Source organism: Cupressus sempervirens, chromosome 6, assembly GCF_028749045.1.
Source record: "Cupressus sempervirens isolate cs-2001-9-10 chromosome 6, ASM2874904v1, whole genome shotgun sequence".
In the NCBI taxonomy this organism is placed as follows: Eukaryota; Viridiplantae; Streptophyta; class Pinopsida; order Cupressales; family Cupressaceae; genus Cupressus; species Cupressus sempervirens.
In genome coordinates, this window is record NC_143123.1 from 640,541,158 (window position 1) to 640,567,311 (window position 26,154).

Genomic DNA, 26,154 nt, shown 5'->3' on the forward strand with positions numbered 1-26,154 from the left:
ACACGTGATACCCTGTTTCATATATCAACTAACTCATGATATGAAGGAAACACCTAGCACATCATACCCAATTTTAGATATCACCTCAATATGATATCAGAGATATTGTCTAACCAAGAATATCAACTGTCATGATATTCACCATAACTCAAAAATTGTTCCAAGGTAATGTTCACTTACCATAGGAACATTCATAATCTAATCTGATTAGTTTCAGCCATCACACGATGCCTATCACAATCTAGAAGGTCATCTATCATGATTTGTTTCAGCCATCACACAATGTCTATCATGATAGAAGATTAAGTTATTGTAAGATTGTCATCTTACAATAACATCAACAAATACAAGTGATAATCATTTGGAAGTCGTCACTTCCTCATGATTTACATAGGGCCCAAAAGGCATTAAATGATTTCAATAGTATAATAATCAATTAAATCAAGTTTACCTCATAAGTGTTTCACCTTCAACAGTGAAACTCCCTCTCAATCACTATGATCGAGATTGTCACAAATTGACTAAACCCAACTGCTCCCTCTGAAGCTCGAGTTCATCAACATTTCAACCTCTTTGAAGATGTTAGACTCTCTTTGAATCTCCCTCTGAATCTGAATTCCATATGCTTTCATCCTTGTGTTTCAAATATTTTCATCCTTCATTGAACATTTAATCACCCCTCTGTATACCCTGAATACATATGAAAGAGAAAAATATTGAAAGGTGACTTTTTACAGCCACAACTTCAAAGTTCACAAATGAAATATCGTCATGAGTCTCAACTTGCCATCCTTGGGTGCCTTTTCCCAATTGTTAAATGGCTGATTGTATTTCCCAATCCTTCACTATTTATAATTTTATACTCTTGTCATTAAACGATGACATGGAACGTAGTCTCAATTCTATATGTTGTGTACAATCATAAACTTTATTTTGGAAATGAATTATTTGATCCTTTTAGTGGATTATCATACCATGTACATGGACTCGTTCCCTTTGCGTTTCATATCTTGTCACTGTAATCCACGATATTGTCAATTCATCTCCATCTATAATTTCATTTCTGATTTTCTGAATTTTGACATTTAACTTCTTTTCAAATTGCAAGAGCCTGCACACAGACCCTACCCTCAGTCTCCATGCAAGGATGCTCATCACAGTGGACTTCAAACCCCCTCACAAAGGCTTAATAGCTCGTTACACAGTGAAAGAAAGCCAACAATCTCAAGAACTTGACCAAATCATCTCTATTTTCTCTAGTCTTTATTATTGAGATATTCGACAAGGTCAACTTTTACACCCTGAAGCCAATTATCTCCCCCTCAACAGTGAGCGTTTAACAGCTCATTGTGCTTGTGAAACATTGATTTCTTGGCAATCTTTACAGACGGGGTGCACATAGGTTGTGAATGAAACCATTGCAAAATCCCCATGGGAAATCAGTCCCTTAGTATGCGTTCCTTAATAGTCTATAGACTCAAAGTCATCTTAATAAATGAGTTTGACCAAATGACATAAATAACCTCTGATACCGATTCGTGGCCCTAGTGCCTGGCTTCCGCATTCGATACGGACGGATGCAAGAAGCCTCCAGATGCGCTGCAGGTGCTGCCCGGAAGCCACCCGTAGGCATCCGGATGCGGGTGGAAGCTGCATCTGCAGGGAATCCGGGAGCATCCGGACGCATCCGCGGGAGTTAGGCGGAAAACCAATAAAATAATGTATATTTTAACTTAAAACTATAAAACAACATGTGACTAAAAGCATTTTTTAAAGCATTTTTTCACAATAAAACCCTAAAACGACCCTAGAAGACAACATAAAAGCATTTACAAGAGTCATTTTAGAGTTTTGTTTGCACCTACAGCCACTCCTTCATTGTGAAGCTAAGTTCAGCATTTTCGAAGAGGATCGATCGAAGAGGGAGAGATAGCTTTCTCAAAGAAGTTTAAACCATTCAAGGTAAGTGATCAATCCTTTTGTTGAGTATTTAGATGAATTTTTTTGAGTTTTTGATGATTTTTTTAAATTCTTGAAGATTTTTTTTAAGTTTTTTTCCATTTTTTTTTTTTTTGAAACATATGTAGAAGCAACTTTGGGTATCTATTTTATTAGTTTTTCTCACTTCTTTCCACTTGTATGCATGATCATTGATGTTCATCGTTGTTAGGAACTAATTAAAATTTATTTATTTTCTTATAAAATAGGTTGCAAAAAACTAGGCAAGAATGGATATCGGTGGTAGTGCTAGTCAAAGTTCAGTGGGGGGCCAAGGAGGGGAAGGGACTGATAATTTCAAAATTGACGTAGGTTCTCCTTTGTGGAGACATACAACACGGATATCATACGTTTCAGGAGGTGGCTCATACTATTGGAAGTGCAATTATTGTCAAAGTAACAAAGGAAAACCTTTCAATAGCTCATATTCTAGAGTGAAGCTTCATTTTATGGGCCCTGCTGGCAAAGGATTTGGAATGTGCAAAGGCAAAAATGGTACTGAGATGACTAGCGCGGAAATACTTTCATTTGTAAGAGAACAAGAAGTTGTTGATGCATTGATCAATAGATCAAAAAAAAGCTACTATCAAGGTCCTTCCTCAAAGAGCAAGCCAAAGACACCCACTGAACCAATGGCATCCTCCCAACACCCATTCTTGCAAGTACTTGTGCCAGAAGAGGATGAGGAAGAAGTGGAAATTTCAACCCGTAAAAGAGGCCCATTGGACACTGCATTTAAAATGGGGGCAAGAGACTGCGCTGATGAAGCTATTGCACGTTGCCTCTATGCGAATGGGCTTTCTTTCAACTTGGTGAGATCACCATATTGGAAGGAAATGGTGGCAGCAATCAAAGAATCACCAGCTGACTACACAAGCCCGGGCTATGAAAAGGTGCATACAACTTTATTGCAACAAGAGAGGGCACATATAGAGAGAGACCTTCAACCAATCAAAAAATCTTGGAAAACTTCGGGTCTAACTATTGTGTCAGATGGTTGGAAGGATACAAGAAACCGGCCACTGATTAATGTGATTGCAATTTCCCCCAAAGGGACAATGTTTTTGAGGGCCATTGATTGTGAAGGGCAAGTGAAGGATTCAGAATTCATTTCTAGAATTCTCATTGAGGCCATTGAGATGGTGGGTGAGAATGTGGTAGAGGTGCTCACTGACAATGCCAAAAATTGCAGGGGTGCAGTTGCTTTAGTTGAGAGTCGATATGACCATATTTTTTGGACTCCATGCACTGTTCACTCCCTTAACTTGATCATGCAGAGGATTGGCACTGAAGTAGATTGGGTGAAGAAAATATATGAAGAGGGGGAGGACATACAAATGTTTGTGACCAACCACCACATGTCACAATCCATTTTTAGAACATACTCCAAATTGGAGTTGCTGAAGGTAAATTAATTTTTTTTAATTACTAAGTTTCATAGTTTTGTAATTTAGTTAAAAATCAAAGTTTATAATTATGTTGTCAATTGACATATTGTTAACTTGCTTAGGTTGCTGAGACCCGTTTTGCATCTCATACAATCGTTATGAGACGACTCCTCAAGGTAAAAGATGCATTAAGTCAAATGGTCATCGGTCATCAATGGGGTGTATGGAAGATCTCAAATTCAAAAAGAGCACAAAGGATCAGGAATTTGCTCTTGAATGAGAGTTGGTGGGCTCGTGTGGCATATGTATTGGATTTCACCGAGCCCATCATGACAATGCTCCATTTTGTTGATACAGATACACCTTGCTTAGGGGATGTGTATGATGGCATGGACACCATGGTTGAGAAGGTAAAACATTCTATACAAGCACATGAGAGTGACCCCACACAATGTGAAGCCTTATGCAAATAAGTGCAAGCAATTATCAACCATCGCTGGAATAAGATGACTACCCCATTGCACCTCCTTGCATATGCCTGATCTCCTAGGTACTATAGTGAGGAGATAGCTGGTATGTCGGGTAGAGTTGCACCATTTGCGAATGAGGAGGTTGCTGAGGGGTGCCACAAAGCCCTTTCAAGACTCTTCCCACTGGAAGAAATGGATGAAAAAGTGAGGGAAGAATTTGGGTTGTTTGCTTCGGGGTTAAAGCATTCTCCATTTGCACTAAAGGACCAAAATAGAATGGGAGCTATCACATGGTGGTACATGTATGGTCAACCTTTCAAGCATCTTCAACCTCTTGCAATCAAAGTCCTATCACAAGTAAGTTTTTTATTTTGTTTTGCAAATTTGTTTTAAAATTTTATGTTTACACTTGCATTGTAGAATTTAGTGTTTCACAAATTCTATAAAATTAATTTGCTTTTCATTTGTATGTTTTGTGACAACTATATAGATTGCTAGTTCTTCTGTTGCTGAAAGGAATTGGAGTACATACTCCTTTATCCATTCGGTGAAGCGCAACCGGTTAGGCTCCAAGAAAGCTGAGGACTTGGTCTTTGTCCACACCAACTTGTGTCTTTTGTCACATAAGAATGATCATTACAAGGAAGGGGCAACAAAGCTTTGGGATGTAGCCCCTGAGTGTGCAGATTTGGATGCAACACTTCATGATCTTGTTACAGTTGGAGACGGTGATGATGTTAGTGTGGCACGTGGTGCATCTAGCATAAGTGGAACCATGCTTGGTTCAAAGGATCTTTCAGCAGTTAGAGATCACAATGAGAATGTGGATTTTCTTGCAAATCCCTATGATTCAGAGCTAGACTCTGATTGATTGAATCTTCAGACTTCAATCATTTACCATGTTTTTAAATTTTATTTTGTTGGAATCTTGAACATGACCTATTTGAACTTATTGTTTAAGAGTCAAGACTAAACACTAATGTTGGACAAGCACATATTGATATTGAATCTTGATATATGAATATCATATGAATTTTGAAATATCTTGAATTTTGTTTAAGGGTTCAATTAACTGTTAAGTATCATAGATTCATAGTCATATTATGCTTTATCAAATGATATGTTTTTGTATATTTCTTGCATTTCTTTGCATATATATATATATATATATACGTTTCCTCCCGCATCCGCATCCAAAAAAAAAAAAAATCCCCACATCCCGTATCCGCTTCCGGAATCCACATCCGAATCGGTAACTTAGTAAATAACCTTAAATAACAACCACATGTTCTCCTTGGGAGAAGTAATCCTTCCATGTCTATCGATTTGATATTGACGTGTCTTCATTTATTCCTATCATTAAAATAATTAATTTGGTTTCTAGACGGATATGGGACAAACTTATGAGGAGAGCCCAAAATCACTTTCGCAGCCAACTCTTGCCCCCGCAAGCCCCTGAGCAGAACATGGGTTGAGATTAGTATGATCTTTGAGAACACATCACTAATCTTCTATCATTCTAATTTGATGTAGTGACCCCCTATCTCTACGCAGGCATCATTAATCTTATATGCAGCACCAACGATCTCAGTGGTATCACCATACACCACTCATAGTAACACATGATCTCTGGCTAACAACATTGAGTCCTCATACTTCACTCGACTCCCTTCCACATAGGCCAATCTTGAGTAGCCAACATCACTGACCTGCCAATCACCTTGTCTCCTTTGTGAGTTCGTCCACAATATGTCACCGCGAATGATCAACGACATCTTTGAGTTTGAATCTGCCTCTATGAGTCAAGAAATTGATCTAGCATAATCTAGCAACCACTGTAAGAAAATCATATGCATCATTCAGTCAAGTGTAGAGAGAATTATCTGCATCAAATCATCGGCCTCTATGATTAGAGATTCCTCTGTATCTAGTAGTCTATCTTGCAGTTAACACAGAAGACATTGATCAAATTTGATTTTGATAATCTTCCATGGTAATGACACATCTTGCAGTGACACATTATTTGGCAACCAACGATTATTGTTCAAAGATCATTATGATCCAATTTGAGACTAAGATAGTAAAACATGAGTCCCAGATTTTCCACAATCGATAACATAGAGCTAACAGTCTCAATCCACTCCCATTTAAAACTGGTAATTTTAGTTAAAATTTGCATTACTGACTATTAAGGTTATTATACTTTGAATATTTTTTACTGCTATTAGTAGCTCTTGAAACTATGTCATATCTTCTATTGTTGATGCTTATACGCTTACATTTGAAGCCTGACTTTGATACCATGTTTATGTTTTTCAGATCTGCTGCAAATGTAATAGCACTGCCATAATGTTTTTGGTATATACTTTCCAAATGGCAGCCATCTCTCTAATATAGGATGAAGTACGGATAGACATGGCTCTTTACGGGACATGTCTATTCATTAGAATGTAATTAATATAATGACAAATAAATATCTCATATATTTAATATATTATTATATATATTATATCTTTTATATATATATATATATATATATATATATATATATATATATATTGCACTATAGTTTATTCAACTAAAGCTACCAATTATTAACAATAATGAATATCATTTTGACATTGATTAAAAAAATACCATCATAGAGACTTTTAAATCAAAGCAAAGCATATTCTCCTAGTCACAATCTAGCAAACAAAATGTTTTCCCTTACACTAAGAGAATAAAATAAACTTCTAATAAAGACAATCAAGGGTCTAGCTTTTCTGCATCTCCTTTGAAGTGGTAGAATCTCAATCCTTTCTTTGTCCTCAAACTTAGGTGTTCCTGGAAGGCTAACTTTTCCATGTGATTCTGTCTCTTCTTCAAAATGGACTTTTTCCTTGCTCTTACTGTCATTCAGTGAGCACATGTCCTTAGTGAAAGTCTCTACTATGCTTTCACAGTTTCAGTTGATTGAGATATTCTAGCAAAATCAACCTCTTACTAAAGTTGCTTCTTTGTCAAGGATTTACAATCTTATATCATTCATCTTAGATCTCTTCCCCAACTATGGGAGTCTATATTTTTGCAAAAGCAACAAATCCATGAACCTGCAATATCACAAATTTCTTTGCTACCAAATTCATCTAAAAACTAGAGAAAGATAAGTGAAACTAATCTTACTTAAGAAAGGAATATAAATTATAAGCAAAACCAACAACAAAGAAGTGCAGCAAATTGGAAGTAACGACTACCATAAATTTAATCACACAAAACAACCACCCTGAACAACCTGAATTCTTGAACATGACTCCACAGTGATGAGATCCTCTTATATTAATCCCTAGGATATCTGCAAACACTCACTTGAGCACATTACCAGCCTGAGATCCTATTATGTTAATCCATGGGATATCTTCAAGCACTCTCTTCCACATTCAGCTTTGTTCTTTTGCCGACATAAGTGGAACGAGCCAATGACTCTTTACTGTAGTTCAAAAATTTCAACTCCAATCCTTACATTACTTCTATGGGCATTTACACATCTTAAATAGACTAAACAGTCATGGAAAGTATCACTGAAGCCTCGACAGTTCAACTGGAAGAAATATTTGGAGCCTTCCTTGGGAGTTTCTGACATGTAACAAAAATGCCAATTTTCAACAGTCATGAATCTGCGGCTTTTGCATTAAATCGCCTTGGTGATTACAAGACTGTCATCTGTCTCAAACCAGTTGTTTCACAAAAATGCTTGCAATAATCAGTTTCTCCCAACTTTTCAACCTTTGATACCTGAAACCTGCTTCATGTGTCTTTTAAGCAAAGTTCCACTCCTCCAATGAAGCCAACTAATTGTTTTAGTAACTATAACATGACTAAAATATACTTGAAGCATAAAAAAATCCCATCACTCCCTCCAATGAAACGTGCCAATAATTATAGATTAGTTTCAATGATCTATAACAAGACCACATAATTTAAATTTAATTGAAGTGAATATCTTTCAATTTAACTCCCATAAAACTGACAACAAAGAAGTCACTAAACTTATAAATATGTGAGTTTAAATGGAGATATTTGGCCCTGAAACATATTTAATATCAAGCAAAACCTAAGAGAAAAGTGACTTCATGCAAGTTCAGGACTCTAAGACATCAAAATATATTTGACACAACTATTCTGTTACAGATATCCTATAAACACCACAAAAACAGAAATAAAGTAGAACAAATGTGCTGCAAGGGAAGAGCAGCACCATCAAAGGTTGTGTCTGGTACACGGCATACAGCTTCTTTAATATCACTTGCAATGGTCATCTGAAACAATGAAAAAACGAGAATATTGATACCTAGCATAGGAATATTCATCAAAAATTGAAATGGAATAGCAAGACAGCCCAAACAAATTAACAAATATAATGCCAACTACAACCTGTGAGTATCTTTTATAGCTCTCAGAAGTATCAGGAAAGTCGGTGTCTATTATCTGCACAATAGACACAAGAGGAGTATGACATCAATATGAGCTTGACACAAAAAACCTAAAATGTAACAGCAGCCATATTTCATAATACTACCAACCACACAACTTGACACTGACAAGAAGCAAAATAAATTTTAATTAAAAGAGCCATACATGCACAAAATTAACTTGTGGAAAAAAATACCAACTGTAGATTAAAACTGCATCCAATGATATATGTCATTATGGAAACTATTCAAATCCAATCAGGTCATTTTATCTAACAAATTGCATGTTTGTCTCCAATCCACAACAAAAACTCTTTAACTTTACAATCTATAATTTTTTATTGCACGATTCAATTAGTCCACTGAAATAGCCAAGTCTTTAATCACAAAAGAACATTGCGGCTATCTGCAAACCTCTTCATATTCTTTGAATTCAAAATATTATTGCTCAATTATAAGTAATCTGCAAAGATGCATCCATGTAGCCTCATGAAGGAGTTTAGCTAGAAAGAAGTAGAAAAAACCGAAAGAAAACAAAATTAGTGTCAATTAATTCCAATACATTTAAAAAAAATCCTAAGGGGTCAATAAAAATGCAACGTTCAATACCCTGGAACTAGTGTATACATAAAGATGCCAATTGCCTACAAACATCAGCGTAGAAAAGTTGATTTTTACTCAAAAACTGCATTGTCAACACTGAAATAAAAGGCAACCACCATTGCCAACACTTCCTTGCCAACAATATAAACTGGCCAAAACTGACTTACTAAAAATAGCGAATTTGCAATGAAGAGCCCCAAAACCAATCCTCAACTCAGGAGGATCACAATGATGAGCTGACAAACCCTAATTCCAAGAACCTGCTAAATTGGGGACATTACAAAATATAAAGGTGGACAATTCACATCTAGAGGAGCGATTTACAAATTATTGTAAATGTCATAGCAATGGGAAAGTCCCATGTGTTAAAACTTGACAAAATAATATCCATAATAAGAACAAATTTGAGAAATATTTGCAACTTGAAAATCTCCCATGTGTACAGAAAGGCTAATGTCTTAACAGACTCATTGTCCAAGTTGGTAGCTGATGGGACACCCCAAGAAATACCATGTGATGAGGTGGTATCACTGGTTGGTGGATGATGTAGGTGAATAAATGATGTGAGGTGGTGACTACTCTGGTACTCATGCAAGCCAAGTGAAATTTATGCTAGAAAGTAAAGTCCACCAAGATAACTGAGCAAGCGGGGGTGAATCAATTATTCACTAAAAACATCTCTCCATATCTTTATTAATTCTGAAAATGTAAACAGTAGATGCAACAAATATAGAAAGATAACCATGGACAATGACACTAGATATGTTAACTAGAGAAACCCTTGATCGAAGGGAAAACCTCAGTGGGGATGGTACTAACAAAATGATGTACTAATATTAAAGTTCCTTGTTAGAGGATAGACCCCATTAGGAATCAATGAAATACAATCAGTACATATGAGAACCTATTAGGAGACACTAAATCACTGTTCGGAGTTGTGTCAACCCCGTTCGAAGTTGACAGGACGATCACTAAACCCACTGTCCAAATAGCCTTTGTACTACCCCTTTCTAATAATACAATGTGAAACAACAATTGTCCAACTCGCAACTTGTCATGCCAAATACAGTTCCTTGTAAGCTCATTGTGCCTCAATTGTACCTAACTCTATTATAATCTTCACAAATTCACATACCAAGTTCATACAATAGATATTACAAATATATGACTACATACCACACTCTACTTAATGAAATACTCTTTTCTTTATAACAAGTCCTAAAACAAGTTATTGAGTCAACCTTGAGGCTTTCTCAATTTACAATAACAATATAGGATAATCTTAAGATATTACAATAAATGTTACATTACAATTTTACACTTTATCCAAGATTACACACAAACTATCAACTCACAATTTTCATAACTTTTCACTCGATGATCTTCCAATTATGCCCTCTAAAACCAAAGCATCTCTAACATGTCTTCAACCTATATCTCAATCTACGTAAGCCAATTTCATCTCTGTGAGAAGATAGAATCAAAACAACAGTACCTGCTTTTAAGAAATGTTGTATGAAAGTTGTCTTAACTAAAATCTTCATAACTTTGTTCAGTCTTCATATTTTCGTAGGATCATTTAACTGCACCATGTATACATAATGTTAAACATAACCTCAACTGCACATAAGTTGATCTTCAATCCTCGAACCACATAAAACACTTCTCCCTTTGTAACTCTGTCAATCTGCGCAAAATAACAATATGTTGACATCAATGACAAATATTGTCGTGAATGCAACACATAAGCTCTAAATCATGTCTACAACAATGTTGTTGCTGGTAAATTCTATACCGTAGCCGACAAGTAGAATTGTATCTGAAAGGGCACGTGACTGTTGAGTCACCTTTTTGGGAAAGGATCTGTACACCGTCCAAAAGGGACTTTGGGACATCCTCAGAATCATTGTAATCATTAGAATCATGGTAATAATCATAATCATATTGTAAGCATTGAAGTGCATATTGCGTATATGAATAAAGTATCTATTCTGTGTTATATCTTGCTATACTACATGCGATAAGTATCCTTTTACCGTGTACAGTAAACATTTGGCGTCGTTGCCAGTCGAACCTGGAACGAAGTGTTATGAAGATTAATGCCGAATCTACTTAACAAGGATTGGAACAAGATAAAAGATAAGGATGAAATATGCACAACACAAGAAGTTTTAATTTTAGTACAATAGGTGAAGCGCAGACAAAAGCTTCAACAGATTACCAATGGACACCGAGGGGGTGAAGTAGCACAGACGAAGGGAGTGCATCCACCTAGCAAACCGAGGAGTGCCGAGGAATTGCTAGAAGAGACTCTACAATGATTGAATTTGGTGGAAGAAACAAGGGAGGAGTTCCTTAACTTGTATACACCGAGGGCAGAGAATCCAAAAGGAAGGGAAGTAACTCGCATGGCTCAAAGTGTCTAAGGAGCACAAGTGTGGAGTGAACTCTTCGTTCCCGATACAACCGACGAACAAATACAGGCAGAGAATCGAACAACTTTGCTTGAGGAAGATCGTTTCTCACCGGGTAACGCGGTTGTTGGAAGTAGCGTGGTTGTGGTTGTGCAAAACAACGCGGGTGCCCAAAACAACATGGGTACTCAGAACAGTACGTGTACTTAGAACAAAGAGGATGTGCATCAAGCACCACCACTTCAGAAGAAAGTAGTAATGGTAGGACCAAAGGAAAAATTGTCAAAGTTCAATGGTGATGGGACAATAGATCCGATTAGACACTGCAAGACATGTAAAACAATATGGATGGAAAATAGTGCAACAGACAAGGATGATTAGGTTTGGTAGTTTCCAGCAACCCTACGGGGTGTAGTGATTGATTGATTTGCAGATCTCGATCCTCATAAATTAACTACATGGGTGAAGGTTAGGAAGGAGTTCATAACAAAGTTTCAATTGCTAAGGAATGATAACGAAATTGTAGCAGAAATATATTGTACAAAGCAGAGGAAGAATGAAATGATCCGTGTATATGCTAGAAGGCTAAAAGAGTTGGTTGGGAAGATGGAGAGCGCACTGGCTGACGAATTAAAGAAATGATGTTTTGTTGAAGGGCTACGATCAACACATAAGTACACCGTACAGACTAGGAGGGACCATCGTACGGACTGAGAGGAAGGACTGCAATACGAATTGGAACAGTCATACGGCTCACACAAAGAAGGGGCACTTGAAACATCGTAAGAAGACCAAGGTACGGATATGAGGGTGTTGTACACTATACGACAGCCACAGAGAAGTTATAAAACATCATTGTACAGTAATACGACATAAATTGATACAAGAGACGACACAAAAGAAGGGTGATAGGAGGTTCTAAAATAAAATAAAATAAAAAAATGACAACAAATCAAAACAATTTACAATGGAAAACGTATGGTACTGAAGTGAAGGACATAAACAAGTAATGAAGAAAACATAAGTAGTTGGCAAAAAGAGTATGGGATCAAAAGAAAATCACATAAATGGTGTGTTCCATGGATTTTTGTGTCGGTTTGAAGGTGCTAATTTGGTCTTGGCGATGGTGGTGCTACCCCTTGACCTCGCTAGGGGCATTGCCCCCTAGACCCTCGAACAGTTTAGTTCAGTTATGATGTTAGTAAATTCTATATTATAGCCAATGGGTAGAATATTATTTGAAAGGGCGTGTGACGGTTAAGTCACCCCTTCCGGAAGTATATGTACACCGTCCGGAAGGGACTTTGGGACATCATCAGAATCGTGGTAATAATCATAATCATATTGTAAGCATTGAAGTACATATTGCATGTATGAATAAAGTATATGTTCTGTGTTATATCTTGCTATACTACATGCGATACGTATCCTTTTATCGTGTACAGTAAACAAATGCTAATATACTCCCCCATAGGAATTCTTCAACATTCATGCTAACAATCTCCCTCTTTGGCATTGATGACAGCATATATGAAAAACATCTAAGTTCGAAGATAGCCAAATATACTTTGTCCTCATTTGTCATCAAGTAACCAAAATGCACAAGGAAGGTGTTAATCGCACTTATACATCAGCATCTTTCATAAATTATCTTCTTCAATTAAATCATCTCTCCTCAAAGAATGTTCATCTCTCCCACAAACACATCTTTCTAAAGAATGTATCTAGTATAATGTTTTTCGTGTACTCATCTCCTATTCAGTAATCAACAATCAATATCAACAACTACTATGCACATCTCTCCCCAAAGGATGGTCTTCATGTACCCATATCTCTCATGATTTTCAAGTATGTATGTCTCCCCCATTGACATCAATGACAAAGGTAACCCTATGTCAACTCTTTAAGTTCAATCATTCCCAAAACAATCTGTTCAAGCTCCAATGTCCAAAGACACTATAGAATACCAATACCTAGTGTCCTCAATAACTCAGCTTGAGCATAGATTCTCCCCCATAGAAGAAGCATCAAGCATCCAATCCATATAAAGAAATAGTGCCCAAATACCAGCTGGACTAATATAATCTCTGCATCAACTACTCTAAAGTAGGTTGGGGCATAACCCCAAACATACCTCTCAAATACTCAAATGTGTCCTTAGCCAAAGATATTGTAAATATATTGGCTAGTTGCTCCTTTGTGCTAATATATTCCAATTTGATCTATTTTTCTGCAACATTCTCTCTCGAAAAATGATACTTAATAGATATATGCTTTGTCTTTGAATCTAATACTAGATTCTTTAACATACTTACAGTGCTTGTGTTATCACAATGTATATTAATAGGTTCAATGAATTCTATCCCATAGTGTTTCAGCATTTGCTTCATCCAAATGTTCCGATTACAATTGTTTATTGTCGCTACATACTTTGCTCCTGCCGTATGCTATCAAATACAATCATGTTTCTTGCTTAGCCAAGAAACTAATCTTTCCCTCAAGAAGAATTCTCCACCAGTGCTGGTCTTTCTGTCATCTAAACTTCCTACCTAATCAATATTAGTGTGTACACATAGAATGAAATCATGTGATCTATAATAAAATAATCCATCATCAGGTGTGTCTTTCAAATATGTGAAGATTCTTTTTACTGTTGCATAATTTGTGTTTTGGGTCAGCTTGAAATCTTGCCACAATTCCAATTGCATTAGCTATGACAAGTCTAGTGTGTGTAAAATACTATGATCCGCCAATCACAGATTTGTACTATTTTTGTTCACCAATAGGAGATTCATCTTTGCTAGACAACTTACATCCAGTTACCATGTGTTCCAACATGTTTACAACTTTCCAATCCAAATATTTTCAGTAAACTTTTAAGTTACTTCGTTTTGTGATACAAAAATATCATCATTGTTCTCTACAATCTGCAATTCCAAGAAAGATTTCATTTCTCCTATCATACTCATCTCAAATTCTTTCTTCATTCTTCTAAAAATGTGTCACTTGCTTCATCATTACTTCAAAAAATAATATCATTCACAAATACTACAACAATTAGTAATCCTTTATCATTCTTTCTCAGATACAAGTTATTATCAACATTACCTTTCACAAATCCCAAATTTGTCAAGTATTTATACAATCTTGCATACTAGGCTTCTGGTGCTTTTTTCAATCTATACAATGCCTTCTTAATTCTGCAAACCATGTCATCTTTATTTCTACGAGGAAAACCATTAGGTTGTTCAATGTATACCTCTTCTTCTAGTTCTTCATTTAGAAAAGCTTATTTGACATCTGTTTGATAAACTTTAAAGTTCTTGTTAGTTGCAAATGCCAAAAGCATTCTTAGTGCCTCTAGTCTAGCAACAGGTGCAAAAGCTTCTTGAAAATCAATTCTTTCCTATTGTGAATAACCTTTACATACCAATCTTGCTTTGTTTCTCACAACTTCACCTTGTTCATTCATCTTGTTTCTAAATACCCATTTAGTTCCAATTACATTCTTATCTTTAGGTCTACGAACCAATTGCCAAGTCTAATTTTTTCCAGTTTGATCTAATTCTTCTTCCATAGATTTTATCAAATAATCATATTTACAAGCTTCATCAGCATTCTTAGGTTCAACTTGAGAAATTGAACATAATTCTTTATGTACCTTGTTTCTAGTCATAACTCATTTGTCCCTCCTTCCAATGATTTGTTCAATGGGATGATTCATTGCCACATTCCTGTTAGGTGTCACTTGTTTAATTCTGACTTCTACTCTAGCTTCTTCTCTTAATTCACTCTGCAAATCAATGTCAGTTTCATAAAATAATTCCTACTCAACATTCTGCTGGTTAGTTCTTGGATTAGTTTCCTCAATAGAATTGTAATCAAGTATCCTTTCTTGAATTCTAAACTTTTCATCAACTCTCACTTTAGCACTCTCAACAATAGTCTTTGATCTCTGATTAAAACATCCATATGCTTTGTTTTTCAATGAATATCCAAGAAACATTCCTTCATCACTTCAAGAATCAAACTTTCCAATGTCATCATCTCCCTTAATATAGCATTTTCTTCTAAAAATTCTAAAGTACTTCACAACAGGTGCATGTCCAAACCAAAGTTCATAGAGGGTCTTACCAATGCCTTGTCTGATCTGCATTGTATTCATAGTGTATACTGTTGTATTTACCACTTCTCTACTAGAGATGTGATACATTGTCTTCCAACATCATTGCTGTTGCTGCCCAAATTATTGATGTCTTTCTCCTTTATGCTATCCCATTCTGCTCTAGTGCCTTAGGGGCTGAAAGTTGTCTCTTTATACCATTATCTTTCACTATAGAATGCTCTAGTCTTTGTCGGACCACTCTAATCTTTGTAGGACCACTCAAGTCTGTGTGCACAATCTCCAATTTCACTAAAGTAATAAACTTTTCGCTTGGAAAAGAACTTCTCTTCTCTTGTTCTTCTAAAAGTATCAATCAATGTGTCATTCTTATCCTTGATAATACAAGTCTTTTCTGTGAACTGTAACTGATATCCCTTATCAAGAAGTCGTGTAGCACTCAAAAGATTATGTTTCAAACCATCCACAAAGTAAACGTCTTCAATGTTAGTCTTTCCATTAAGTGTAATAAGTCTTTTTCCTTCTAGTTGACATGTTGGATTATTTCCAACTCTAACTACTCCATCATAACCATTGAATTTCACAAATTTGTTCATATTTCCTCTCATATGATGGGAACGACCACTATCGATAACCCAATCAGACTTTTTCTTTTCAACTTGTGATACTAATATTTTTTTCCTCTTTTATTTCTTCTTTTTCAAGGCTCTTTTTAATAACAACAAATCCAATTTCACCATCTTCCTCATTATCACTATATTCAGATTGTCTACCATTTTGAAGTCAAATTCAGCATCCTCATTAGCATAAAAGCAATCCTTAGGTACTCTTCACTTGTAGGCATTCTTCTTAAACTTACTTTTTCCTTTGAGGACATTTAGAGGAATAATGACTAAATTCTCTATATGTTCAAGAAACAAGAATTTTTGTTATCTTCAGGTTCTCTCTTCATAAGTAGGGCAAGTCCTTCAATCTTCTTGTCCTCTTTGTCTCTTATTCGGCTGCTAGTAGAATAATCTCCACTTGTAGTAGTGCTTCTTGTTAACATAGGTCTATCTCTCTATACGTTGAAAGTAGTCTCCACTCTAGGCAATTCTCCACTTTGTTTCATCCACATCTTGGATGTCTGCAATCTCGCAAGAAGAGTCTCTCTTGTAAAGTTAAGTGTGCAAGGAATAACATGTTCAATCATTTGCATTGTTTGTTTGTACGCAAATGTTAATGTCTTCAATATTTTCCATAAAACTTCATCTTCTTATTTTTCTCCTCCACAATTCTTTATTCATGTCACAATCTCTGATATTCTAGAAAAATATTCTATTATAATCATCTTCCAAGATCTTAGCATCTCGAAATAAACATATCCAACTCTACAATCTACTCTTCTTAGCATGTTTATCACCCTCAAATGTAATTTGTAAAGCATTCCAAATTTCATTAGCAAGTCTAAAAGATTTTACATCTCCATATTCAGTTTCGGGAAGAGCCGATAACTGTGCTTCTCTAGCAAGAACGTTTTGCATGAATGGATTTTTCTCTACTTCCTCACAACCCTCAAACTTATCTTCTTCAGTCACAATCTTAGGCTTCATAGTGACCAACCAAAATTTTAGACCCATCCATAGCAGGGGTCTCTTCGTCTTTTCTTTCCAGCTATCATAGTTAACTCTATCAAACTTTGGACTATATTTCCTGAAATATTCCATAGAAATCCTTATGCTGTTAAGCTTTTCCTTGAAGGACCTGATGCGTTGATACCAATTGTTAGAAAGTGAACTCCACCAAGCTAACAGAGAGGGGAGGGGGGTGAATCAACTGTGAACTTAAAACATCTCTCATTATCTTTATTAATTCTAAAACATATAAAATTTAGATGCAACAACCATAGAAAGTTTCCTGTTAGAGGATAGATCATGTTAGGAGTCAATGAAATACAATCAGTACATATGAGTCCTTGTTAGGAGTTGAAAGGGGGACCATTGAACCCACTGTCCAAATACGCTCTATACTATTCCTTCTGAATAATACAATGTGAAACAACAACTGTCCAACCAACTTGTCTTGCCAAATACAATTCCTTGTGAGCTCACTTTGCCTCAACTTCACCAAACTCTACTCTAATCTTCCCAAATGTGTATAACAAGTTCACACAATAGATATTATAAAGATATGACCACATACCACACTCTACTATAAAGATATAATATTTCCTTTCTACCAAGTCCTAAAACAAGTTATTGAGTTGGCCTTGAGGATTTCTCAATTTACAATAATAATATAGGACTATCTTAAGATATTACAATACACGTTACATTACAATTTTACACTTTATCCAAGATTACACACAAACTGTCAACTCACAATTTTCATAACTTTTCACTCAATGATCTCCAGATTATGCCCTCTGAACCAAAGCATCTCTATCATGTCTTCAACCTTTGTCTCAGTCCACATAAGCCAATTCCATCTCTGTGAAAAGATAGAATCAAAACAACAGTACCCACTTTCTAGAAATTTCGTCTGAAAGCTGCCTTCACTACAATCTTCATAACTTTTTACAATTTTCATATTTCTATACGCGCTCTTAATAGTAGCATCGATACATACTGTAGAAGATAACCTCAACCACACATAAGCTGATCTCCAATCCTCAAACCTCGCCAAATGCTTCTACTTCAGTAACTTTGACAATTTTCACAAAATAACTAGTATATTGAAATCAATGACAAATACTGTCCTGAATGCAACATATAAGCTCTTGTAATGTCCCTGTTTTGGTTGACATTGTTTTGCGTGCTAGATCAATCTATCACGGACTCTCGTAAACGGGTGGTTGTGATGAGTTACACTTTTTTTCTAATTCTAAGTTGAGTTGCACTTTTTTATAAAGTTATTTAATTATAAAAGTGCATTATAATGGGATTTTATATTGGATGTTTCTAGAGGTTCTTAATAACTTCTTAGAAAATGATGCTTCTAGAAGTCCTTAGTAACTTCTTAGAAAAGTAAATAAATAGAGGGTTTGGCCTCTCATTTGGACAAATGGGAATTGATGATTCTACTACCATTCTCTTTGAGCATTTGTGGCACCATCTAGGTCTGCAAATATTTAGCATAATCCTTGAGAACGATACCTCTCAAGAGATTGCATAACTGAGGAAGTGAAAGACCTTCTGAAGGGTTGCACTTTGGAAGTGGTATTCAGCCATTTCAAGTTGAACTTAATTTGAATACTCAGACTACCTGAGGGTTTGAGTTTTTGGAAGCAGATCTGAAAAAAGCAATCCGAAAAAGCAGTCCAAAAAAGCAGATCCAAAAAAGCAGTCCGAAAAAGCAGATCCGAAAAAGCAGATCCGAAAAAGCAATTCGAAAAAGCAAAGCGAAAAAGTAGATCTGGAAAAAGCAAGTGAAAAAGCAGAACAGAAAAAAAAGCAAAGCAGAAAGGCAACATTGGAGAGAAATATTATAGCCATCTACAATCAGGTTCCTTTGGATATTACATGCATTGTTCTTATCATTTAGATGCATATTAGGAGGTAAGGCTGCAGGTGAAAGTTGTAACAGATTTAAGCATTATTCATGCGGATGTAAACCAAGAGTCTTGGCCATTTCATACTAGCATTGGAGTTCACATTTTATGTGCAATGAAGGAGACATAAGTTGCTAGTCTGATATAGTGTAATTGAATATGTATTTATCATGCATGATCAGCTTATTAGTTTGCATGCCAATTGTTTGACAAAATGTCAATTGGCCGTAGGTTCTCTTTTTTGAGATAAATAATGTTATAATTTTGCATACCAAGTGTTTGTCAAAATTACTAGTTGTTGTAGCTGCATATTGCAAGTAGTTTCAATCACATATATGCATTGAATATTGTTAAAATAAGTTGCACATTCATGTTAGGACATTGTTTAGTCAATTCAAAGTCTTCTTGCAAGCATTCTTATTCATGCTAAGTGAAGGAAAGAGCCATAAAAGAAAACTGAAATTTTATATCAGTCATATGATCCTTGTATGCAAAGTGTGGATTGTGATAGATGGGTGGTTGTGATGAGATAGTCATTCTGGCGTTTATTTGGGGATTGGATAGTTTATTATGCTCTTGGAGATATTATTTATATTTTATCATTACTTCTTATATTGGGCCTACATGTTATAATTCTAAGTTGAGTTGCACTTTTTATTTTATAAAGTTATTTTATTATAAAAGTGCATTATAATGGGATTTTATAATGGATGTTTCTAGAAGTTCTTAGTAACTTCTTAGAAAATGATGTTTCTAGAAGTCCTTAGTAACTTCTTAGAAAAGGATGTTTCTAGAAGTCCTTAGTAACTTCTTAGAAATGTAAATAAATAGAGGGCTTGGCCTCTCATTTGGACAGACGAGAATTGATGATTCTACTACCATTCTCTTTGAGCATTTGTGGCACCATCTAGGTCTGCAAATATTCAGCATAATACTTGAGAACAATACCTCCCAAGAGATTGCATAACTGAGGAAGCGAAAGACCTTCTGAAGGGTTGCACTTTGGAAGTGGTATTCAGCCATTTCAAGTTGAGCTTAATTTGAATACTTAGACTACCTGAGGGTTTGAGTTTTTGGAAGCAGATCCGAAAAAAGCAGTCCGAAAAAGCAGGTCCGAAAAAGCAAATCCGAAAAAGCAGTCCGAAAAAGCAAATCCGAAAAAGCAATTCGAAAAAAGAAAAGCGAGAAAGCAGATCTAGAAAAAGCAAGTGAAAAAACAAAACAGAAAAAAAAAGCAAAGCAGAAAGGCAGCATTGGAGAGATATATTACAGCCATCTACAATCAAGTTCCTTTGGATATTACATGCATTGTTCTTATCATTTAGATGCATATTAGGAGGTAGAGTTGTAGGTGAAAGTTGTAACAGATTTAAGCATTCTTCATGCGGATGTAAGCCAAGAGTCTTGGCCATTTCATACTAGCATTCTAGTTGACATTTTATGTGCAATGAAGGAGACATAAGTTGCTGGTTTGATATAGTGTAATTGAATATGTATTTATCTATGTTCCCCGGGGACGCGTACCCGACCTAAAGCTCGGTGTTTTGGGGACGGAGACGTCCCGGGGACGAGTATGGGACGTCTCCCAACCGTCCCCAAAAAGGGCACATTACCAAGGGACGTCCCTGAAACTTGGGGACAGTTGGGAAAAAAAAGGCCATCCCCGATACGAAAAGGGGATGCCTAGACGTCCCCCAACCGTACCGCGTACGGCCAGCCGTCCCCAATTTTTTTTTTTTTTTTTAATATTAAATGCAAAAAAATTTAAAAGTGAATATTAAAAAATAATTTTAAGGCTTCTTACTAAGTCACCGAGGTGGGCCCTACCCCTCCAAATCCGATAGAGGCAGAATAGGAGCAGCAATCTGTTTCATTTTTCTATGTTATGTTTTTTATGTTGAACATCAACATGATTATGATACATTGATACTTAATACTTTATGGCAGCCCTCTAGCCTTTGGGCGTATAGCTTTAGGCATATTCAGATTTAGATTTTCAGATTTATCATGTTTATCATTATAATATTGTTCACTAATATTGATATGCATTTTGACAATTGAGTACTGAAATTGGGTATTATTTCCTAGATGGCATTCAAATGTTGTATGTTATGGTTTATAGTGCTTAAATGACATGCATCGTGCTTAGTTTCATATGAATGAGATGTATATTTGCAAATTTCAATGTATATTTTAAAAAAATTTCTATATATATATATAGTCGTCCCCATTTGCCGTCCCCCCCGTCTCCAAAATTGCCAAAAAAAATTGCCGTCCCGGAAACCCGTCCCGTCGTCCCCTGCCGTCCCCGTACCAGAAACTCGGGGGAACATAGGTATTTATCATTCATGATCAGCTTATTAGTTTGCATGCCAATTGTTTGACAAAATGTCAATTGGTTGTAAGTTCTCTTTTTTGGCATAAATAATGTTATAATTCTGCATATCAAGTGTTTGTCAAAATTACTAGTTGCTGTAGCTGCATATTGCAAGTAGTTTCAGTCACATATATGCATTGAATATTGTTATTGCACATTCATGTTAGGACATTGTTTAGTCAATTCAGAGTCTTCTTGCAAGCATTCTTATTAATGCTAAGTGAAGGAAAGAGTCATAAAAGCAAACTGAAATTTTATATCAGTCATATGATCCTTGTATGCAAAGTGTTTTCTTGAACCCTTATCAACATTTTGGGATCAGATTTGAGCAAGGTCATTACAGCTCTAAATCATGTCTCCAACAATGCTAATATACTCCCCCACAGGAATATCATCAGCATTCATGTTAACAATTTCCCCTTCTACTTTGTCATCAAATTTTCCTTATGTCCCATAGGAATTTTCACAAATAGTTGGTGTGCAAAGTATGGTCTGAATTTTCTGAGTTTCTTATTGACTGATAATGACTCAATTTTGTTGCTAGACACCATATGAAACATATAGATATGAGGTACAAGGATGCACAACCAAAGAACAACTGATGACAATGAAAAATCACTCTTTATTGCTTCATATCAGTCACAAACACATTCATGAACACTTCTGATTAACAAGTTCTTTTTTGAGATTTTGGTATTTTTATTGATTTGAGAGATGCAAGATAACATTACAGACTTATACTAAACATTACCGGCAATAAATACAATTCTGAAACAAATCTGAAATCTCTGTTTGGTTGCCAAACAGTTCTTCTGAAATCATACCAGGTATATTGGAAAAGATAAGAGTTGCTGATAAAACTTGGAAAAGAACAAGCCTAGGAATTTATTACTTTAGCACCAAATTCCAACGCCAAATTCACCTCCGACCTGCTGCAAATACATAAAACCCTATATTACATCATGGCTGGAGCTCTGGTACAGTTCTGGTATGGATGGAGCAGAAGTATGATTGGCTGAATGGGTTGAAATTGCTTGAAAGTTAAAACAGCTGACTGTTACACCCAATCCATATATTGCAATCACTAACTTCTGATTATAGAGCAATTTCTCCCTCTTTTTAACTTCCAGCTCCGTCCAAGTATGTACGGCCTAGATGGGAATGAATTATCACACAACTCTTGATAAAATGTTCGGATCTGTGGAACAAAATCATCAAAGCACACATAAATCTTGCAATTTCTTCTGAAGAATCTCACTGTGATGCTCTCTAAGATGATGACTACTGAAATTCTCTCACAAAATAGGAACAAGAGTGCATTTGGACGAACACCCAGCCCACAAGGCACAAGGGTTTTCGTCCTTATTGCCACAAATGTACTGAAAAATCCAAACTTGAAGCTCTTCAATAACCTGTAGCCATTAATTCCCAATCATAGATGTGCAAATTGAGCTCCCAAATACCTTTTGCTTTCAGCCCAAACCCTAAGTTTCAATTAGGGTTTCATTTACCCTTTTATTATAATGTAACTTTACTTTATTAAAAAGTGCTAATAAATTCACTTTTTATTATTTTATTATAAAGTGATTATAATGTCGCTTTTATCATTACTTTATTATGATTCCAAACTTACGAAATAATAACTTATTTCCTCAATTACTCATAAAATGCAAGCCAAGATTCAAAACCAAATTCTAACTGAAGGTCACTAACCCCTTATCCTATCTGAATCGTGCGGGCTAACTGGAACCTCACTCAAAAACAACCTGAAATCGCACATGAAGTCCCAAAGTGAGTCCCATTAACAACACATTGGCCGACAGGAACTCAAGTGATAGGCTAACCATCTCATCCCCTATTTCCTAGAATAGGGTCATTACACTAAGCCAAGTTGAGATTCAAATTTAAAAATACAAGTGAAGGCATATGATGATATGACTCGCATCTAATGTAAAGGGAATGCTGAAAGGTAATTTCACACATTCAAAGGACATCAATGAATGAACAAACACACTACCCAAAAAGGGTGCATATTGAATCAGTAATTGTTTACCGCGTTAGTGTTTCCATTCCCGGTTCCTGCAGCTCCTAAGGCAGATACTTCTTATGTCATTAAAACTTGTTGGTGGCCTCTAGTTTACATGTTGAATGGGCATTCTTTAGTGGAATGCCTGATTATCAGACAAATGGCTGTCATGTCCCCTTCTCAATTTTAGTTCTGGGTGACAGAATTAATCTATCTCCACATCCGGATAGATTAATATTGACTTCAGACATGATGCTATCCAATCACAAAAAGAGGAATTTAATTTAATATATTCCAGGACTTTAGTAAAGGTGCAGAGTTAAGTCACTTTAAATGTTCTAAAGTTATTTATCTTATAAATAGCCTTAAGTGACTACAGGACGAAAACGACTTTTAATCCCACATCCTTTGCACGTGGTACTTTTCCCTCATTCCGAGGTTATAAATATAGGAGTTTGCATTGGGATTAACACACACAGGAAATTTATGAAAGCTAAATGCACTGAGTTCTGGTTGCTTAAATGTGACTGGATTATGACTGGGAGGACGAAAACCCTCTAAGTCTGGAGATTTTCCAAGAAGTTGGACGTTACCCCAGCTTCTCCATTTCAATATTGCAGTAATATTTGGGCAGAAGTCGGCAAGGTCAAGAAGACCAGTTTTACGAATGCAGTAAGTTCAGTATTTTGTGCCATTGTTTATTAAATACAGTAAATTTTATAGCAGGCATGTGGATTGCAATTATCTACAATTGGTAGTCCTTCAAAGATTTGAAGAAATATCTTAAGGAACCCACGACTACAAGGAGTTCTACCGGGGTTCAACATCCAGTGGTCAATATTAACGGGAAGGGCAAGAATCGGGGTGTAAGAGTTTGCTTTTCGAACTGGGCCGTTTTACATTCATAACAGCAAGCAAACCACGAGATTTAACACTTCCAGTCGGCGCATTGATATACATTGTTGTTTGAGGGAATGGTCGTTTTAACGAATACACGTTACACAGGTTAAACCCGACTAAGGTCTGGACATTTGAATATTGCAATATATAACCAGCTGAGAGCGAGTGTTTCACTAAATACTGGCGTGAATATATGAGGCTCAGTATTATAATCGGGTTAGTCTGAAACGTCACCAAGGAACATGACATTGGGCGTCATGTGCAAGTTATGATACGCATGTTTGAAAGTTTCATAGCTGGGTTAAAGTTCGCATGAAGGGAGGTCGTGGTTATCCTCTGAGATGTGATTATGATCACAGACGGTTGGAATGAAGGCATATATTAATAGCTGCAGGAGTTATTAGAGTTAACGCATAGCTAATATATCTCCAGTCAGGCAGTTGGTAGTATTGGCAGACCCTCTTAACGTGGTTATATTCTGAGTCAGTTGTTTGGACGGCTGCAGCAGTCACCTGCATTAAGCAATTTGGAGTGGACACTACGTTAGTCAATGGTCTACAGACTGAACACAACATCAATTACGGGCATGTTTGACCTTCTGGAAATTCCGCAAATCTGCAAGGTATTAGCATAGGGGTTTGGTCTGACAGGTGCACTATTTTTCCTTGATTAACTTTTTGTTTCCAATGTATCAATTGATAGTATAATTACAAATTCAAGTAATACTGTAGTGCCAACGTATATGAACAGATATATTCCTATGTATTCGAAGTGATTTGGAAAGTCACCTATAGGGATATTGCTTACAAACTGTTTGCTTAAATGCTCATAACTGGGAAGGCTGTAATACGGAAGGAATCAGTAATTTAACAGGGAACAATATTGATTGTAATTGACTATGACTATTTTAATTGTTCATAAGACCAATATCTAATGCTTGAAATAGAAGGATAGCCGATTGGTTGCTTCAACAGTATCAAATGTGTTCCCAAGATTGTTTGAAAATTGTTTGATATAATGCCCCACAGTTTCATATCCAGTATTTTGTTTCTTAGATTGGATTAGTTTTTACTACAATGTCACAGAATTGATTTTGGGGGCAAGAGCCCTTTGTGTGGCCTTCCACTTTACAATTCGTACACCATAAGTCCCCTTCAGTTCTTCAACCAGGGTTAATCTTCATATCCTAAAATTCCTTCATCATGTGCAGCATGTCTTTTTTTAGTGCCAAAATCTTCTTGTTTGTTTCTTAATCACTACTCTCTCCGGAAGAATCATCTTCCTTGTCGAATGATCTATTCTTCTTCTCCCCTGTCTTGCTTTCAGTTTCAAGGTCCATCGCTCTGTTATATGCAATGACTTATGACATCGGCAGTACTATTTTTTTCGAAGTGTAGGGTTTAATCCTTCAATGAAGCAGCGTTTCTTCAAGTTGTCGACCTGAGGACTTTTCATCTTCCCCACCAACTCCTTTAGTCTCTGCCAATATCCGTAAATAGTCTCATTCTTCGCATTTTTGGTGTTGTAGATTTCCACTATGATTTCATTATCATCTCTTAATAGTTGGAATTCTAACCCAAACTCCTTCAGGTCTGGCCATGTGGCTACATTTGTCCAATCAATATCAAAGAGCCAATCGATCGCTACTCCCCTTAAATGGTCAGGAATTGTCACACCCAATCATCATGGTACATTATGTCGTTGGTCGTCCATATAGTCTCACATGTTTTACAATGTCGCACAAGATCTTATGTACCATCCCCTGTGAATTTAGACTATTTACGCTTATGTCTTGCCATAGTTGATGTTTGTTGTATTGTTACAGTTGGTTGTGTTGGTCGTGGTGGTTGTTTTTGTTGTACCCCGTGCAAGGTC

At 36.1% G+C, this 26,154-nt stretch overlaps 2 protein-coding genes across 7 annotated transcripts in view; one reads left to right on the forward strand and one right to left on the reverse strand.

Annotated features, from left to right (window-relative positions):
• LOC149553855 (actin-related protein 4-like) overlaps positions 1-26,154 on the reverse strand; it is a 281,943-nt gene that overhangs the window by 74,842 nt on the left and 180,947 nt on the right. For all 6 annotated transcript variants that reach the window (XM_089789213.1, XM_089789215.1, XM_089789216.1 and 3 more), the window contains 2 exons: positions 8,270-8,323; positions 8,094-8,154 (listed from right to left, as the gene is read on the reverse strand). In XM_089789213.1, coding sequence (XP_089645339.1) covers positions 8,094-8,154; positions 8,270-8,323 — 115 coding nt within the window. The remainder of the gene's footprint in view (positions 1-8,093; positions 8,155-8,269; positions 8,324-26,154) is intronic.
• LOC149553856 (uncharacterized) lies at positions 1,839-3,646 on the forward strand. Its single transcript, XM_089789954.1, has 2 exons — positions 1,839-1,962; positions 2,714-3,646. The coding sequence occupies exon 2, from the start codon at positions 2,739-2,741 to the stop codon at positions 3,411-3,413; it is 675 nt and encodes a 224-aa protein (XP_089646080.1). The 5' UTR covers positions 1,839-1,962; positions 2,714-2,738; the 3' UTR covers positions 3,414-3,646.